General features: G+C 41.8%; 1 protein-coding gene across 1 annotated transcript in view; it reads right to left on the bottom strand.

Annotated features, from left to right (window-relative positions):
- ARIH1 (ariadne RBR E3 ubiquitin protein ligase 1) overlaps positions 1 to 19,774 on the bottom strand; it is a 63,773-nt gene that overhangs the window by 13,875 nt on the left and 30,124 nt on the right. The window contains exons 3-9 of the mRNA XM_050902989.1: positions 14,828 to 14,972; positions 9,339 to 9,431; positions 8,897 to 8,952; positions 4,757 to 4,823; positions 3,449 to 3,555; positions 2,887 to 2,929; positions 1,686 to 1,757 (exon numbers count right to left, since the gene is read on the bottom strand). Of these exons, the coding sequence (XP_050758946.1) occupies positions 1,686 to 1,757; positions 2,887 to 2,929; positions 3,449 to 3,555; positions 4,757 to 4,823; positions 8,897 to 8,952; positions 9,339 to 9,431; positions 14,828 to 14,972 (583 nt within the window). The remainder of the gene's footprint in view (positions 1 to 1,685; positions 1,758 to 2,886; positions 2,930 to 3,448; positions 3,556 to 4,756; positions 4,824 to 8,896; positions 8,953 to 9,338; positions 9,432 to 14,827; positions 14,973 to 19,774) is intronic.

Here is a 19,774-nt window from a genome sequence, read left to right as displayed (position 1 = left end):
TCTTACTTCGGCCATTCAATACTATTTCTGACAGTCTGAGCTATGCTTTAAATACCAGCCCAACCACTAGCATGGCTCCTACCTGACAAAGTCTAGATCCTGGTTTAAAAAAAAAAAAAAAAAAAAAAGAAAAAAGGATGACCACCTTTACAATATTTCTGTCTATGCTTAAGTCTTTGGGCAAGCAAGCTGCAGAAACCGTCATCTTCCTGTCTGAAACAGAGACAAGTAGCTTCCTATTTCCAATAGCTAGCATTAGTGGCATGTTATGCATGTTTGGTCTACATAACGCATAGGCATGTATCATTTCAGCCTTTTTAAGGGGCACAGAATCCCGTAAGGGGAAGCTTAACATTTGATCATAAAACCCAGCAAGGAGAGCTCAGATCCTGGTTTTTAGCAGCACATCTGCCAGGGCAGATAGAAGATGGGGAGCCCTAAGGTCATGACCAAGATCACACCCCTGAGGGGCAGCAGCAGCTTCTCGTCTGGCTCCCGAGGACTTTGTCACAGGCAAAATAGGGCTGTGGCCATTCTGACATCCTAAATATTTGATACCCGAGGCTAAAAGCTGCTTTGCATGTGCTTACACTCAGCCCTTTCCAAGCTATTCAGCTACTCTATATATTGTTTAATATAAGCAATACCTGAAGACCAAGCAAGCTTTGAACAAATCTGGTTCAGTTCTTGAGCCACAATACATCTTTGAACACACCCACCTCAGAAAAAGCCAAGTTCACTTTATTGAGCAACGTTCAGCCTCCAAGCGGGGACCACACAAGTCTCAGCCCACGAAACAGAAAGAAGCAGCCGAGACTGCACAATTTCAGCCCAATTTTAACTGGGCATTTCAGCATGATGGGTGTTTCCGCTTTCACCATAATGCAACATTCCAGTTCAATGAAAAACATGCAGACAGCCCCAGAAAGAAGCAGCCACTGCTGCAAACAATACTATTAACCAGTTACACAACAGCGCTAAGAAAACAAAGCAGCCATTTCCTCACACCCTCCCCACCTTCTTCCACCCTCCTGGCTCAGCAGGCATGAGACCCAGGTCTGCTCCTAACCCCCCTCCCGTGGCATCTGCCACTTTTGTTTGCTTGCCACCATGCCAACCTTTGTTTTAATTCATCCCAAACTGAACAAATGCTGAAGTTTCAGGCAAAGTTGGGCTAGCTAGAAGGAAGACATTTACATAATAAAATCTTAACAGCTGTTCTGCCAGTCTCTATCTGGAATCCTGCCCAGCGGAAATGAACAACTCCTCAAGAGGCCAGCCCAGGGGATTTAAAGGCAGATGTAAATTATCACAGCCAAATCAAGCCACAGGTGGTGTTAACATGTTTCACACACTTGGAGTGAGGCACAGATTTGCTTAGGGAAGCCATCAGTGCCAGATAGGAGCCCAAAGACTGAAAACTGGAGCTTCCTTTGGGTCTCCAATTAACTCTTTCTTACAAGAGCAAACTCCACTTAACCTGAAGAACCTCACCCAATTCGAGACAGCAACACCTATTTGCTCTTCAAACAAGAGTACTTCAGTGTACTGTGGATTTTAAAACTTGCTCTTAACTAATGACATGCAACAGAAAGAAATAATCCTGGTACAGAGGAATCAGGCTGTCCTTTTCATCTATATAAAGTCTATGTAAAGTCCGTATAAAATATGAGAAAAACCCTCACCTTTGTATTCGCTGCAATCCAATTAGAAGTTTCACTGTCATCATCACATTTCTTAATCCATTTCTTTAACCACTGTTCGAAAAATGAAGAAAGAAGAGTTACATTTAAATAGAGGAACTGTAAATGTTCCCAAGGCAGCTGCTTACATTAAGCTAAGGTACACACAACCACACAGGAATATGGGGGGTGCGTGGGGGTGTTGGTGCTGGAAAGCAGTGCAAACAGCAGCTAATTTAGTTGCAGACATTTCCTGCAGCACCATCCTGATCCAGCGAGCACGATCACTCAGCACAAACACTTCAGCAATGAGTTTGCCGTTCTTAAGTTCAATCAACACAAATTTCACATGGGACTCTAAAATAATAAGGACATTGTAACAGTGATCTGCCAAAGCTGCAGTCAGACGCTCTGTGATGGCTAGCTTTACATCAAGCCAAGTTTCTCCTTAGACTTGCAATGCTCACCTTATGCTTTTTTTTTTTTTTTTTAAACTTTACTGAGAACATGGCTTTATCAAATGAATGCAAGTAACAAAAGCAAAAGACTGCTTGCACCTGTTAGATAATAAACTGACCACATCTAGCCTGGAAAGACCAGCTAAACCTTTGGTGAGGTTGCCCTCCCCTCTCCCCAAGGAAGTTTTTTTTTGCATTTGTAACTAGGAACGCAGACTGCTCTGTCCTCAAGGCATGAAACACGGCTGTCCGTGAGCTCTGCATGGGCCACAGGATCCCAGGCTTGACTACAGCTTTCAACAGCTCCAAACAGTTCTAGAGCTCACTGCACAGCAGCAGGTCCCAGGACCAAATTAATTCCTCCAGTACAACAAACATAAGCCTGACGAAGCACCGAACACCTACAGAAACACCTAGTACAGGAATGCTTGTTGTCAAGTGAAGCATTCACTCCTGAAGCACCTTCACTCCTCTTCAGAGGGTCACAGCTGTAACAACATCCTCCTCCAGATGTTTCCCCATCTGGCTGAGGCACTGTTCCTTCACAAGGTCCAACTCTGAGGCATCCTAAAGGCATCCAGTATGATTTCACCAATTCTTCTCATGCTATGATCTAAACAGGTGAACTACTATGCTTCTTGATGTGAACAGCCACAAAGCTTGTGCTTCATGTCTACGTCTTGCACATAAATTGACTTTAAACTTTTTGAAGTCATGCATTTAGAAAAGAACTTTGACATGCTCACCTTGCATTTAACAGGATCGTGCCAGTTTTCACCGCAGTTAAAGCTGTAAGTGAAAGAGAGGGGAAAATAAGCAAATAGGGCATATGATTATACTTTTATTTAACTAGGTTAACACTGTGGAAGTTTTCTTCTGGGTTGTTCTGCTCAAAGACCAAAGCCAGTCCTAAGGAAACATTATACATGCTAAAAAAAAACCCCCAACCCTGAAATCCCTCAACAGCCATTTCAGAGCAGTATATATCTCAATACATTTTGATTCTCTACAGTACCTGCAGTCAAGAACCTCACCTAATCTGAAACCACTCCGCTAAAGGCCACCTCAGTGAAAGCTGGATCTGCCTCCATGTCAAAGGATGCCCAAGACACAGAGAGCAACAACTACACAGTGGTGGGCTTTGCCACCAGCTGTACCTAATCCTGGCTTACTATTTGAAGGCCAGCCCATGCTTCTGCCACCATCTAAACCACATCCCAATATAAAGACTTACAGGATACATACTAATACACTTTCAAGGTAGTAGGTAAAAAACAGTATCAACGTCTTGTACTTCATTGTTCTTACCAAAACTGACGTCCACATTTGCAGCGAACAGGTTTAGCATCAGGATATTGGACTTTAACAACGTGGTGGCAATCTGGGGCAGGACACCATTTTAACAGTCGATTACACTACGAAGCAAAGCAAAAAAACATAACAGAAAAAGGATGCTGCACAAGGACGCTACTTGCCCTTCATCCCTTTTTCATCCTTTCAACCATGACCTTCAGTCACACTCCTTCCTGTCTTACCAGTCCTCTACAATAAGACTGCTATCTCCTCAATCTAAGCATTTCTTTTCTTTCTACTGAAAGAAAGCAGGAATATGATAGTCAACTCTTCACTGTCAAATGGCCTCTTATGAAAGATGAGGAACGTAAACACTTCTGCTGACCTCATAGCTCACCCAGAGAAAATACTTGAAGAATAGGAAGCTATGAGGCTTTCCACTGAAAAAGGCAGCTGTCAAGTTGTTTGCAACTCCCATCTCTGTTCCACCACTGCAGTAGCCTTTCTGAAACTGCTCACAAACCATGCACACTAGCTTTTCTCAAACACCGCTTTCTAACACCCCTTGAACACCATCTCATCACCTGTTCCTGCTGTAGTCCACCCAGATATGGGTCTGCATTGCTAGACTTTTGTCAGTCTTTCAGTCTGCAACACATGCTCAGCTCCAGTGTTGCATTTAAAAAAAAATAAAAAACAACCAAAAACAAACCCCCAAAGCCACTGCATACATCTCTTCAAACAAGGGGTGAAAGCTTGATCCCAGTAACAACTTACATACTGGGCTCTACAGTGAATCTGAACACATACAACTGGGAAATTGGGACAGCAGAAAAATCTTCCAAAGCACCTTCCTCCAAGTTTATTTTGATTTTGAGGTTGCAAAGTTATCAGTATTTTGCTAAAAGCAATTTTGCGGCTTTACTTCAAGTGGCAAATGTTTAAGGCATGTTCTTGTTTACAACGTTTCCTGGTTTTCAAGCTGAAGTATCTCAGGTAACATTCAAGAACTATAAATATTAAGTGCTCCTCAGAACCTATATATGGAACAGCTCTTGCATTCTCTTTATCTACAGCTGCTTGCTATATCTCTAGGTCTTTTCTCCTGCAGATTTTTTTAATATTTTCCTACAACTATACCTGTAACAAAAAGGGCTATAAAATAACCCCTGCAAAGCCTCTAGCTTGTAGTCATACTTGATTAGAGACTTATGCAAAAAACCTGCTCTACAGTTATAAGCAAGCCTCACTTCTCTGGTTTGGTACATACGCGAGACAAAAACAACCTAGAAGCCATTAAAATTGTCAAATAAAAAACCTCACCTCTACAAAACTATTGGTTATTAAATGCTGGTACTTTAATTTAACCTTGGAATCTGTGATCAGACGCCTGCGGAAAGGGAAGAAACACAGAAAAATTATTGTAGTAGAGAACTCACTGTTTCCATACATAGCCAGTAAGTTAAGACAGACAAATGGTTTTGATTCCTCCTTCTACACTTGCAGGTACTTATTTGTACTTACCTGTTCTCTATTTATTTGTTATATCATTTATTATATTATGAAAACTACAAATATTGTATTTAACTTCTAATATTAGCTTCAGAATCATACAGACAGCTCACGCAGTTCAAAAGAACTGAACCTCTTGGTGTGGGGATTTTTATTTAAAAACACTTTCCTGAAGAGCCCAAGAAACAGAGCAAACAATTTCATTAGTTCATTTACATTAAACATGCACATTTTGTGGCAAATCCCTTTAAAAAGCTCCAGAACAACTGTTGTGCGGTTAATAACTTTGGTAGACCTAATGTCTGGGTTTCAGTGGAATGTTACAGCTTCAGTTTAAAAGTTAATGTTGTTTTAATCTATTTACCATAAAAACAAAGTTGATTTAAATTCAACATCATAGAAGGTGTACACAACATCGACTTTAGCTTTAAAGTCAGTCAGTCAGCTCGGAAGCGGGAGAGCAGAAGAAAACTAGACAGATAGAAATCCTTTAAAAGCATGCTGACCACTTTTCTCCCGGACACACCGACCCAGCTAGCATTTGCACACTGTCCAGCTTAGATACATTCAAAATAATTTAATTATGTTTGCTAAGCACTTTTATATATATCTTTCATTTATGACTAAAGTGTCTTCTGCATATATATAAATATAAAGCTGGACTAATACCCACTTTGCAGTATTTCTGTTTTAAATCATACTGTGGAATACAGCTTTATACAGGCCATATCACGCATAAATATAGAAATGAATAGATTATCCATTTCAGGGTGCAGCCAAAATCAAGCGTACTCCTGCATGTTATCATGCCAACATTCATTAAAGAACAGCGCATGTGACGATGTGATGTTGCATAAATCCTAGCCCTTAGCAGTCTGGGGAGCTCCTCACCAAACAATGTGCTGGTTATTACATAAATATAGCACGTGGCAGCCAAATTCCCAGTGCTAAAATAAAACAAATCAGCTGACAAAGCATCTCATCAGGCCCATGTCCATGGCAAGCCTGCAATTTTGGAGTGAAACTTATTGAAGAATGAAAAAACAATTTGAACTTATAAATTTCACTTTCTTGCTCCATACCTAGGCTTCTAGACATAATAAATGTCACTTTAAAAATTTATGGTATTATATGTACATATCAGGAACTGGAATTTGAATGAAGAGTAATGCCATAACTAACCAGAGCACACGGAGTAGCCAACCCGCTGTTATTTGCTTACCAAACTGCCTATGATCACTCCATGTTAGCAACCTCACCTGCTCTAGGTTCAGCAGCACTTCCACAGCACCGCTCAGGTCAAGACCTTCAAGAACTTTGCTCTTAATATTATTGTCTTTTGACAAACAATAAATGAAACCAGACAAATTAAGAGATAAAACTCATTCCCAGTGCCCATACACCATACTTTGGGGTACATTCCTCTGTGAGCCAAGCTATAAAAGAAGCAACCTCACCGAAGAGGCCAGGTTGGAAAGCAAACTGTTTGCAAAAAACCTTAACCCTTGATCTCTTCTGGCAGCTCAGTTCAGAACTACACAATCTCAAAAATTCATCCAAAGACGGCAGCAATCCTTTACCAGACCATAAATTTTATGCTTTTGTTCCATTTTGATAATGCAAACTCCTCAAAGACACCAGTCAGTGGAATTAGCAAAATGCACATCATGTGAGAGGTCAAACAGCCTCCCATAGGAATTACTTCAAGACCTTACTACACTCAGACATGATGCAGCAGCAGTGGTATTTGCAATTAAAAATGAGGCAGCACTCCATATGACTTCCATATGGGAACCCAAAATCCATCCATTCCCACCAAGTGCGTTGATTTTCAGAGGTTACCACCAGACTGCTGCCACCCACGAGCAGCGGCCATTAGACACGCCAGTAATAAAGGCAGCCTGCCTTGCTTATTAATGAAGTCAACAACTTTGCACGTAGGTTAAAGCAATTACCAGCAGCATTAGCAAGGGTGAACAAGGGATAGAAACAGATTACCTTCAGCCAGTTTGAAGGTCTTGAAAGAACTGAAAGGGACTCTTCTCTTCAACTTTCCTACTTAAGCTCAACAGTAACAAGGAAAACAGACAATAAGCTAGCTAAATACTCACAAATCCAGGAAAGTCATCTGAATTGCTAAGTTTGGAATTGTATGGAGATAATTCAACTTGGAGATGTACTGCCTTGCTGAGGGCATGTACTGAGAAGGGAGCAAATTAATAACTTGGCCTATCTACTTTGATTTTCTGATGGATAAAGAAACTGATGTCTCTATACATTGCACACTAATCTTAGGTTCCTACAAGCTTGGAGACTTTGTAAAAAGGAAAAGACCTAAAAAGAGAGTAATTAAGGACATGGGAGGGGGTGGAGATTCCAGCTGGGATTACTTACATTTTTATTCATGCCATTTCCTAAGACTGCCACAATTGTCCATCTTTGCTTTTAAAGGAAAGCATTAGGCTTTTGCAAAAAAATGCACCTCCCTCCCCCAGACATTCCAAGTGTCCCCCATAAGATCGGGGAAGGTGGATTTTTACCTCCACAAAACGTTTATAGTTTTACTTAGACAAAGGGAACTAGTTTGCTTCGCCACCTAGATGGCATTTTACTATCGTAGGCCCCAGATCTCTCTGCCATTTCTAGGCAAGGGGGAATCCCACAGCACATAGCGTGAGTTGAAGACTGCACAGATTCGCATCAGTGTCACGGTTTTCTGTGCTATAAAAGCCATGAAGTGAAGCACAAGGATAGTCAGGCCTACTACTAATATCAAGCAATAGCAACAGAAGCTGTAGCAACAAAAGCCAGCGCTGCTCTTCTCTTCTTCCATCCTTTCCTTGCTACTGCTACCACCACGGCCTCCAACGATTTCAGCTAGTCTACTTCACATGCACTATTTGAACGGCTTATTCGAACTGTTGCAATCAAGAAAACACTCAAGAAATTTCCTGCTGAGAGTGTACGACACCACAAGTTGAGTTCAGACTCCAGTAAACAAAAATCTCAGTCAAGTCACTCAAGATTTTATGTCAACTTCAGTTCAGTTTCCACCCACTGAACTCTACAAACTACCCCTCAACAGGGCATGAAAACATTTCAGCTACTTCCGCTTCTATCCAGCCTACACTTCATGACTAACATAGAGCCACTAATGCATGGGGATCTGGGAAATCACTAGTCTGAGAGCAACTGATATAAAACCCAGCAAATTAATATCAATGAGTGAGTCAGACTTCAGGAAGGAAGGAAGAAGGTAACAGAATAAGCTTCTATTTAGACACTTTTTAGCATAAAGAATTAAAATGAACTTAATAAATGTTCAGAATTATGAAGGATATTACTCATGCAGTAACATCACCCAATATAAAAGAGAAGGAAGCTCATGGAATTCATTGCTCCACCACGTACGAGCAGTCATCCTACAGGTGGACAACTTAATAAGCAAAGTGACACAGGCTGACATACCAGCTTCATCAAATCTTATGTTTGACGGTCAACTGCTTTCTATCAGAGGGCATAAAACACACCCTACATCAGACCATACACAGGACTTCTTTCCTCTGACTCACATATTAACTATAGCTATACGACTTGGTGAACCAGTGGGTTGACCTAGGCAGGAAGTCCTAAATTCCTACGTAAATCAAAGGAAACAAAATGCACAAAGCAGTTAAACAGGGTTTGGAGAGACTGCCTGGTGTTTATTCTGCTGTCATGCTGATCAAATTGGTCAAGGAGTCTTTCCTCCAAGTACTGTGGCATGGGTTTTTCAGAGCTGAACAGGAAGTTAAGAGACATACTGGTATCAAAATAGACAGTTCAAGACCGACCTCTCTGCTGCCTTAAAACCTCTACGCAGTTTTTTTTATAAGCCAGTACATTTGAATAGCACATTAGTAACAAAATGGAAAAACAGAGGAAAGCCAAGAGGTAGCAACTCATACTTACATAACTGTATTGTCATCGACTAAGATATCACAGCCATGAGCAGGGCATGAAATGGTCTGAAAAAACCAAAAAGGTCGTAAAAGGAACAGTGTTTATCCTATTTTTGCATCACAAAGAATTCCAAGGCAACAGACTTCACTACAATCCATAGCAAAAAATAGTACATTGGCTCTATCATCACGTCCCAGATGTGCCACTGTGCACAGCACGATTCCTCCCACCCAGAGTAAAGACGCCTGCACTAACTCCATGTAGTTCCCTCCAGCTTCACCCGTGGCAAAGACTGCAGCCCCCAAAGCTTTGGGGCTTGCGTTTTCTTTGTTGTTCTTTTGGGGTTTTTTTAAGTTTCAGTGAGGAAGAATTCTCCCCTTTCTTTCCCCCTCCTCTCCAATACACAGAATTTCCAGAAACAAGTCATGAGGTAGGCGAGTTGACATTTTACCTGTCCCATGCCTTCCTCCATTATTTTGGTAGTTAAATATTCACTCCAGCACTGCATACAGAACTTGTGTCCACACTCTAGGCCGGTAAAGTACTGCAATGACAAAGAACACAAAACACTGGATCATTATCACATGGATTCACTCGATCATTTCACCCTTCTTGGTGCTGTGCAGTTTATCACATCTCTCATCTCCCACCCCAAATTTGAGACACTACTATTTATTTTGCATCATCACCACTACAGAACATTGCCAATGCAGCTTCAGTCATGCTTTCAAAGCTAGACTTTAATCCCCAACCCTAGGAGCAAGGAAAGGTGCGGCTGACGTTTCCATCCTGGCTGCCCATTTAAATTAATCCTTGTTTTAGCAGTATATACAGAGCACAGCATGGCTCTCCCCTGTTTTACCCTTGCCAATGTGTAAAATAAATGCAACACCACCAAACAGGTCACAGTTATAAGATGATACAAAGTCTTCTTTCCTCCTATTTTTCCACCTGGCTTGCTAGCACATGTGGGTGCTGCCCAGAAGTCCCACAATATGCACACCAGCTATGCACAGGCACTAATTTAGTTCCCTCTTGTATAGGCAACAGTAAGTGACCAGCGAGCAGTCTGCTTAACTGGGTGAACACTAAACAACAGAAATGGAAAGAATTACGTGCACTTATGCTTTTAACGTGTATGCATAAAGTTTGCCAACTTGCTTGGTAAACTTTCCCCTGAAACCCAGATGCCCATGAGACGAAGACACTGAAGATCCTAATTGGCAAGTGTAAATTACGAAATAAAATTCAATAATGATTAGCTGTTGCAGACAGCAACAAGGACAACTTCATCTGTGTATCCATCATGTACACAGAGTACGTCAAGATACCATCTGGAACTGAATGGTTACACAAGGGGTGGAGAAGCAAACACTGCTGAGGAAAAACTGAAATTAAGTTACTTTTCTCAGGTCATCTTAAAGTTATTTTATACCCAGAGCCAGGGGCAAGGACAAACTTATATTTAAAACAGTTCTCTCATACCACTGTGCAGGTTACTATTTGATGGCTTTGCTTTTCAAAGCATCTTATTCTCAGCCAATAAGATAAAACAAGAGCCACTCTGAGATACCATCATCTTGTATGAAACTCCACACACGAAAGAAACCTAGTATCCTCTGCGGAACAGCCCAAAACAGCAGCAGGATGCTGTTAATTAAGAAACATTTTAAGAACAATGTTCTTCCCAAACTGCCTCCTTGACCATTAGAGACTCAAGATTACAGCCACCACATCGCCCATTTTGTTCATCCAACACTGGTGTATTAGCTAGGTTACGCTCGTCTTTCGATATTATAGCACTCAGATTGCACAGGGAAGATGCCTGTTAGCACCTTCTTCCCACGGCCTCGCCATTTTGTGATTCACACTCGTCTGGCACTCCTGCCATCAATGAGGGCACAGGTTTGAACCTGAGGCTTGGAAACGTGCTGTGATGCTGCAGCCAGCGGGCCCAACTCTGCCTGCCATTCCCACAGCCCTGACAGAGAGCACTTAACCACCAGCAGCAGCAAGATAGTTAAATCTGACCTGAGCAGTCAGCGAGAAGTGAGCTGAGCATCCGACTTTGTTCCAGGTAGAGACACCCACCCAAACCTTTGCTTTCTTTGGAACAAAAACCAACCAAACAAACAAACAAAAAAAATCAGAGTGGTATGTCCTGTCAGCACCATGGCTCAAGGAGAGAGGAGGCTGACAGCTACAGGGTGCCCAGGTACACCAACTCCAAGACTAAAAAAGAAAACAAAAAAACCAAAACCTTCCAATTTTTGAACTGTTACTGAGCCAGCTAACAAGGTATCTGATGCTCCACAGATGGTGCTGTGGCCAAGTGACATCCCCCAGAGATGTAGGGTTATGACAGAAAAGCCTCAACGTCTGTAACTTTTGGGATGCCAACAGCACGCAACCATCCTGAAGACAGTACTGACTTTTCCCAGAATTACGGCTTCTCCACATGTGACAGGAAGCATACACGGACAAGGGGATCATCCCTTAATGAACCGAAATACTCCTGTAGCAAGCACACACACAGAAGCACTACAGAACATAGGTAAGCACACATCTTCATTTAAGACTCATTTTGATTATTTCAGGCAGTGAAAAGATTTGCTAAATGCCCACATAAAGGGCAGCCACCATGCTTCCTCCCAGGCTGCAAAGAATTCAGAGTATCTTTCAACTCATTTCTTTACTTTCAGGGAGTTCCCAATTATTTTTGGCTAAGCTGACAGCAGATGTCAAGGGAGCAAGCAAAAAGGCCGACATAAAACCATCAAGTGCAACGGGTAGCAGTGACTTCTGAAACAGCACGTTATCACAGGGGACAGCTCTACTTTCACCCTATCTATACTCATCACCTACTTCTCTTGCAAAGCCAAGTGCTAGCAGCAGCATGCTGCCATTCGATACCTGTCCCTGCTCTTCTGGTAGCATCAAACTGGTCAAAGAAGGGATCAGCTGCTCCAAGACGCGTTTACCATGACAGCCTCACTCAGGCTTTCTTTACTTCAGTAATGGTGATAGCACCAACAGACTAAGTCATCTGTGTGTCCTTAGAACAAACACAGTTTGGACAACAGCACGATGTTCCCCAAACACTCCCACTCCAGTAGCCTTGCTCTCAAATGGGACCTGAAGGGTGAAATGCAAGAGAGGAGGGTAGGCAAAGCCATGACCCTCTCAGTTCGTGTCTTCACCGATAAGGGTTTCGCCCAAAATAACTACTGGGATTTGACACTGCTTCATGGGGACACAGAAGGACTAAAATATCTCCCTTAAGTTTTCAAACCATCAGGGTGCAGGCTGCCATGAGAGCATGAAACGCCTTGTTTTGCAGCTGCTTCCTAAAACCTCAAATCACAGTTCTTTGGAGATGACTGAACAGCTATAAAGACTTTGTATTCCCTTATACATGCTTTAAAAGGCAGACAAATACCACCTGCCACGACTCCATGAGAGGGTAAATATTCAAGACTCTTACATTCCTGTAATAGCTGTACATTGTAAAATTTCTTAACAGGCACAACTCCAAACTCTCAGCTTTCCATAGGCTGAAAGGGGCTCTCAAGAAAAAAAAAAAACAACACAGCTTGGGGGGGGGGGGAAGGCACAGGGAGGAGCTGACCATTGCAAGAGGATTTAAAAGCTGAGATTTCAGGTTAGGTATTGAACATAACATCCTAGAATTTATAATTCACATTGACCAAAACAGCTTCAAAACAGATTTCAAAGCAGATGGCTTACAGTCACCTTAGACACAGAGACACTACAGCCTTTTACAGAAGAAATAATAAATATTAGTTTTCCTATATGCTCCAACTTTTATGTATGACCAAGAAACAGAGGTTCCCCTCTGTTGTCTCTTGACTTAATCAACACCAACAATATACAGACACCCCTGCTCACTTGCAACATCTCACTGCTCTAGCTAAGAAACTGCTCTTCTAACAACTGGGCCACTACTATTTTTAATGTGCTATTCAAACTACAAAAATCAAGAAGTGTTAGGGTGCTTTGTGCAGTTCTTCCCAGTAGCCAGAAAGCTGCTTCCCAGGCAGCACATATACCCCCAGCCAGAGGAAAGGCCCGTCACTTGTGAGTGCTGGGCATACTGTTCCCACCCAGCACAGCAATCACATTAAAAAGGGGAGAACAAAATATTAAGAACATGAAATCTAAATATGAAGCTTCCAAGAGGACCCTTTCTGGAGATGGACATTAAGGTGCTAAAGATGTCTCCTCCTATTTCTCCCCCCTCAGTCCTTCTCCTATTTTCATTAAAAATGTTGCATAGCCTAAAATAAAAAATTATTTCCTTACTACCTAACATGGAAAGCCTGAAGTGATTAAACAATAGGATTTTAGGACAAGACAGAGGACCAAACCAATTTCTCAAGCTTGTCTGTCTTTTTCAAAGCACCTCTTTATGCAAAGCAAGCGAGAATTCTCCTTTGCAGCTATTGTCTAAAAAGGAAGTCAGTGCACACAAGGCTTAAAAGGAGATGCACAGAGTCTTGTGGTTACTGGCTCAAGAGTAATAAGTGATCTTGACACTGAGCATCACAGCGGCCTGAAACTGGGCTTTGCTCTGCTCTGCCTGCTGCAGAGCAAGGAAAAGGCTTGCAGTCAGGCTACAGCAGCAAGGGTACTTTATTCAAGGCTACTCATAAACCCCAAAGCTCATAATGGTTTCCACTCTTGCTGAAAAGCAAGCTCATAAAACACACCCAGAGCAAGAGTGGAAGCCTTACGTAAGGGTTGCTTTGCTCTTTAAAGGTCAGGCAGATGTTACGGTGTTTTGGAGGGTCAGGACAGCTCCATCAGGACCGGTAGGTTCCAATGAAGGAAGAATTCCTCACGTATGTCAACACCCTGCCTTTTGGCAAAGCCAGGGATGGACTCTCATATTTGAGCTTTTCCACTAATCTAATTTTCTTGCAGGATCTCCCATCATTACGTCCTGCCCCTGGAAAGTCACAGCAAGTTGCTCGCCTGTACAAAACACAGCAGAAGCCTGGACCTCTGATTAGCATAAGGGAAAGTTTAGTATTTGTCAACAGCTACAAAAAAAAGAAGCACCAGCACCAATCTTACCACAAACCAAAAGACTAATTTAGAGCCCCAGCAAGCACTTCTACCCTAGTCTTCTCTGATTATGAAAGTATTGCACAACCATGATAAAGATCCAAAGATATCCACATCGGTTGTGTTCTCCGAACAGCACAACCTTATTTTACTTCTACTCCTACTCAGTTTTATCCTAGGCTTTCTAGCTTGACTATTTTGTATCATTATTTACTACTTCTATAAGCTGTTTCCTGTCTTGTCATTCTGTTTCAGTAAATCCCTTTGCCCATCATGCTTTCCACATAGTTTTTCTTTCATGTGTCATTTATTTGCATGTCTCAATTGGTATCTGACCTTTGTTAAAAAAAAAAAATCACTTGATCTACTGCTTGCCTTTTTTTTTTTTTTTTTTTAAAAGAACTTTACTATGCTGCTGCCCAGACCCCAACACCCTCAAAAGGTTTCTGCAGAAGGGATAGTAATTTCATTTGAAATACAATCCCATTTCAGGTAAACTCATACTGTTTGAGGTTTGTTTAAAAAAGTTTGACAAACCACACAGTAAGAATTAAAGAGAACGCATAAAGCGCTACATAATTCTATGGTCCCCCACCGCGTTATCTGGATCAGCTGCAGCACACAACACAAGGTTTACTGCATTAAGAAACAATCTTGAACACCACTTTTTAATGCATATACTGCAGATTAGAAGATTCAATGAAAAAGTGAAATCTCAGTTTCATTTCAAAGGCTTTTTTAAAATACTGTTGGAGAAGTCCTTACAGACTTCTGTGCCCAAAATGTTAAGTTTCAGACAGCAAAGTTTGGGGAGGTACTGGTCAGATACCACCTTGGCTGCCAGGTACTCACCGAGTTTGGGTAGTTCAGATAGCAGATCTGACAAGGCATATCCTGGGCTGATGACCTTGTGTTCATCTGGCGCGTTCGAGACTTTTTACTTGGATTAATTACATGACACTCTGCAAAGAGCTTCTCCAAGTTGCCATCGAAGTACCTGTGTAACACACACAAAGAATGAAAATTTAACTACCTTCCCCGTAAGTAATTTTTCAAATTCTATTTGGGAGTTAAATGTACAAAGTTGGTTTTAATATTTCCAAAAACCTCACACACTCACTGCTTTCAGCAAACTCTTCACTAACATAACACAACAAAGCCCTGACCGCAGAGGTGGATATTAGACAACTACATCATTTCAGAGATCCTAGCTTGAATTGCACACTCCTGAAAATTCAGGTACCTTCAATTCTTCAGCTGCATTTGAAGTAATTCATGATTCTCCACAGTGATTGCTCTGCATTAAAACTCCAGGACAGGAAACTAGAGCAAGAACGTCCTACTTCGCAGTCCAGGCATCAGGACACCTTCCTAAAGCACAGCTTTGATGCCCCCAAGTTCAATTCTCTTTTCAGCTTAAGCCTTCCATTTTTTTCCTAATATTCTAATCACTAAAACATTAAAGAAGAGGCAGGAAGCAGCAATCAGTCACAGTTTGTGATTCAGCAGGTCCCTAGTTCCTGTACTTCATGTTTTCCTCCGTGTACTCAGTCTACATTAAGTGTGCCCGAAAGAGGTCCTGACTTCAATTTTGGCACTTCCTTCTCTGATCTAAGGAGAACTGCGTCAGCAGAGTCAGACACTAGGTTCAGCTGATCGAGCACTTATGCGTGGTCACTGATCTCCAGTTAAGGCAACTGCAGGACTGCCTTTCACACACTTCAGTCACCTCCAGAGTTTGGGAGCAACTGCTGCTAGGTCTGGACTCTGATATCCAGTCAGGCTAGTCTTCAATTTCACACTAAACGCCTTGCCCATGTCCAAAGCCTGCACAGTCCACCTCTTGGGCCAAAATCCTAGCCATTTGAGTATCTTTTGTCTCCAGCCAACCTGAGATATTTTAACAACCTCCTAAGAAAATACAATTCCAGGTTTACAATGCTTCTAAAGATTAGGTATCTCATGGAAAGGAGGATGCAAAATTGGTTGGGGGGGGGGGGAGACAAAAGAGCACTTTCTTTCTATTTCCTATTCCCAAGCTTTCCTATTCCAAGCTCTTCAACTTGGTGAGGAGGACCAGATTTGAAAGAATCATTAGTAGGCAGGTCAGCCACTTCCCAGTATCAAGATACCACATATCCTTCTCCAGCCTGCAGCAGCTGCGAAGAACTAATCAAATCTGACAATTAACCAGCTAACCCTACCTGCACATGCATCCTCCATTCAAATCCAGTAAACAAGTCATCCCCCCCCCCATCATCATCAGCAAGTTAAATCCAAATAAGGTGGCACCTACCTAGAAAAAAATCCCACATTAGACCATAGTGCAGTCACTTAGATGTAAGACCAGCAAATTTACTCCCAGCAGACAACTGTCCCTGTAGCTACGCACACAGGCAAGGCTGAAGTTAAAGAATCTTTACAAGGCCCATATTTAAACTCATCACAAACCAGACCAAAAAAAGAATCTGCTGTCTGCCAACAGATAGAAGAGAACCAAGACTTTCTGCTGGGGAAAGAAGTTACTAGGTGTGTCAAAAATGTGGGACTAGGCCTGGTATACAACGTCTAACCAAAATGCCTCTGCAGGATAAGATGATCTAGCCAGTATTCCCAAAAAGTCCCCAATCCATAGCAGCTCTCTTACAGCACTACCTACCAACAGGACTTGACTTACAATTAAAAAGGGTTAATTTCACTGCTGGTTCATATGTTTCTTGATGCAGTTCACACACTTTAGATCATAATTTTCAGGACACTGAATTTTGAAGGCAGTGGTGAATTCTGGCATTGCAGCATACATGAGGCTTTGCCACTGTTCTTCAATGTTAGCTCAGGGATTTAACTCAACCAAGTTATTTTGTTTGCCTTCAGTATTACTTATATCCAGAAAATTTTAGCAAGTGAATTCAGTGCAGTCCTATTATAGGCAGTATTTGTTTGTTAGAGTCATGGATAAATATTAACTCCACAAAAGGTTTCCAGCCTTCAAATTGTTCTTACATGCAGCATAATCAGTGTAGGACATCCTGTGTTTGAGGAGAGCAGACAAACAGCTGAGTGTGACGTTTGCAAAGAAAATAGTTTTGAAGACAAATGCTATGATGCAACTTTAATACTGGCATTCGTGGTCAGCTAAATGCTTATGGAAATACCAGAGATATTTGTAATGGTGGGCTGTTTTTTAAGGGTGCATATCCACATCAGGAACTTGACTTTACCGCTTGCACCAGGCAGTTCTATTTTTACAAAGTCTCTGCAAAAGCTACTCTTCCGAGGCATGACACCTACTGCCCTACGCCAAGATACATAGACAGAAAGTCACCAACAACTGCTTTTCACCTGGAATTACCTATTCCCTCCAAATACCAACGGGTAACTAATTCTGAACAACCATTTCCTTCCCAGGCTTTCTGTTGTTTCCCAATAACAGAGAGAAAATAAGTGATTCGACATCATGTGTTTCCCAGGGCTAAAGGCTAGTGACAAAGGCAACTCCAGTAAGATGCACAGATTGGAATCTTTAGCCAATCTAAATGTTTCCAAAGCACTGATACACTGCAAAGCATGTAGGTGCTTACACTTTGGTACAACAGCCACAGCCCATATTAAATCATTTCCTTATCAAGTGCCTGGTCTCTCCTACACTTAGACAGGAGAAGCAAACGAGGCAGCTGAGAGACTCAGCCAGGGCCATGCAGAGGAAGGACAAAACATAAACCTAAAAAAGGCTAAGTCTTGTCTTTTTAACTCTGCTGCACTCTTAATTCGTACAATATTCACTCTGCTCTTTGGGATTACCACTTGTAAACCTCACCGGTGCTGAGGACAAACAGGGTATTAGGTATTCCTCCTTCCCCATGCTGTTTTCTTTTAATGCATTTGCTTTCTTTGCTGTGCCAGAGTGCGCTGAGCAAGTAATTTCCACAACTATTTGCATGTATGTGTCTCAGACTCAAAATCATGCTGTCACTGAGCAACAAGAAAATAAGAACTCTAGAAAATGCAGAAAACCTGGATCTCCCTGAAAATACACAGTTCCAATGGATACTCCAGAGTAAAGTCCAACACCTTTCTAACTACTCCACCACTCCTTATGCAAACACACCAAGGGCCCGGTCAGAAGACTGTTCCAGTTCCTTCAATGCTTAGGAATGAACCTCGATTCCAATTACCATGCCTTTTTTCCACTTGTTCAAGCACCAATACAGACCATCCGTTTTAGCAGATCTCCCTTTGCCCTTCCCGTGTTCTTCAGTCGAAGGATTCACAGGCAGCAGCTGTAACACCCTTTCCCAACACAGCAGATAAGCGTCTCACATGACATTTCTCCACTTCCCTGTCCCAGCAAACCTTCTCAACCACCAGTTTCCATTTCCATTCATCCTCCTTGAACCCAAGGAGGCCAAAACAAATGCAATCCCAGTTAAGATTTCACCACGATCTCATACAATTTCACCTGTATTTCTCCTGCAGATATCCCACCTAATGCATCCCAAACGATGTCTCCTCCAGAGCTCCTTCATGTTAGCAGCTCCATTTTAATCTCTACTAGAAACCCCATATCCTTTTCCATCCTCTGTGTTGATGAGGCTTATCGTGACACTTTGTACCACTTTCATTGCTAGGATCCTCCCAGCTGTCTGGTTTTTTCTGTATGACGCCTGGATCCTCCTCTGAACCAAACGCCTCCAAACAGATTTATGCCAAGTCATTCATTAACGCTAACAAACATTCATCCCAAAATTAACTGATAAGGGACTTACTAACAGGTTCCGTCTAGTCTGCTACTTCCCTTTTGAGCAAAGTAACTCTATACACACCATACTAATAGCTGAACCCAATGTATGCCCCATATTTTATATAGTACAGTTGCATGCTATCATCTCTGCTGTGAAACATGGGAGAAAAATCCTTTCATTCCCTCCTCACTTCCTTCACAACTCCAGGGTTTTTCATTTTTCCTCAAGTTCTCACTATTAAAGGGTTGCTTCTTGGTAGCTCGGTCCTTATTTTCATCTTAGGGAGGAGGCACAGCACCTTTAACAGCCTTTTAAATCCTCTGCCCTCTTTTCCCTGTGAGAGAGAGGGATTTACAGATATTCAGTAATTCTAGCACTTCTGATACTTGAGAAATGTTATGGTCTATTCAACCAACATTAGACTCATTGCTCAATATATCTGACTTTAACAACTAGTTCTATTAGTTTTTCCAAATTCATTCTTTTCATCATAAAGTTGTTTTCTCTGCCACTTTAAAATGAATAGACACACCAGTGAATTATTTTCAAGTTGTTCTATAATTTCTTCACTGCTTACCAACACCAAGTCCATAATAGTATCAAGTCTTTTTGGCAGAGGGATCAAGCTGTGAGCTTCTTTATTTCCTCAAAATTTCTTCCTGCTATTGGTAACTGCCTAATCACAATTTTCTAGACATAATCAAATCCTATCCAAGGGAGTATCAAAGATAAAAAGATTTGTCACTGAAAAAAAAACGCTTCTAGTACACACTTTGGGATATTTACTTTAGTGAAAAAGCATTTGTGAATGTCAGATAATCAGTATACTCGCAGTAAAAGATATCTTCATACCAAAACACCTGCCATACACAATTTTTCACCTGTTCAGCCTCTGCTGAATAGTGTTAAGTACTTATTTGCCCAAAGGAAAGCACACAGCCAGGTACCTACAGAGAAGAGTCAGACCCTGAATGCAAGGGGAAGAGGCAATCTAGGCTAGCTGCCAAGCCACCAGGGCCATCCTGGCATCTGTCCTCTGCTCAGAGGGAACAGAGAC

This window comes from Gymnogyps californianus, chromosome 11 (assembly GCF_018139145.2).
Source record: "Gymnogyps californianus isolate 813 chromosome 11, ASM1813914v2, whole genome shotgun sequence".
Taxonomy (NCBI): domain Eukaryota; kingdom Metazoa; phylum Chordata; class Aves; order Accipitriformes; family Cathartidae; genus Gymnogyps; species Gymnogyps californianus.
The sequence above is the reverse complement of the archived record's forward strand: the minus strand, read 5'-3'. Positions and strand labels throughout refer to the sequence as shown.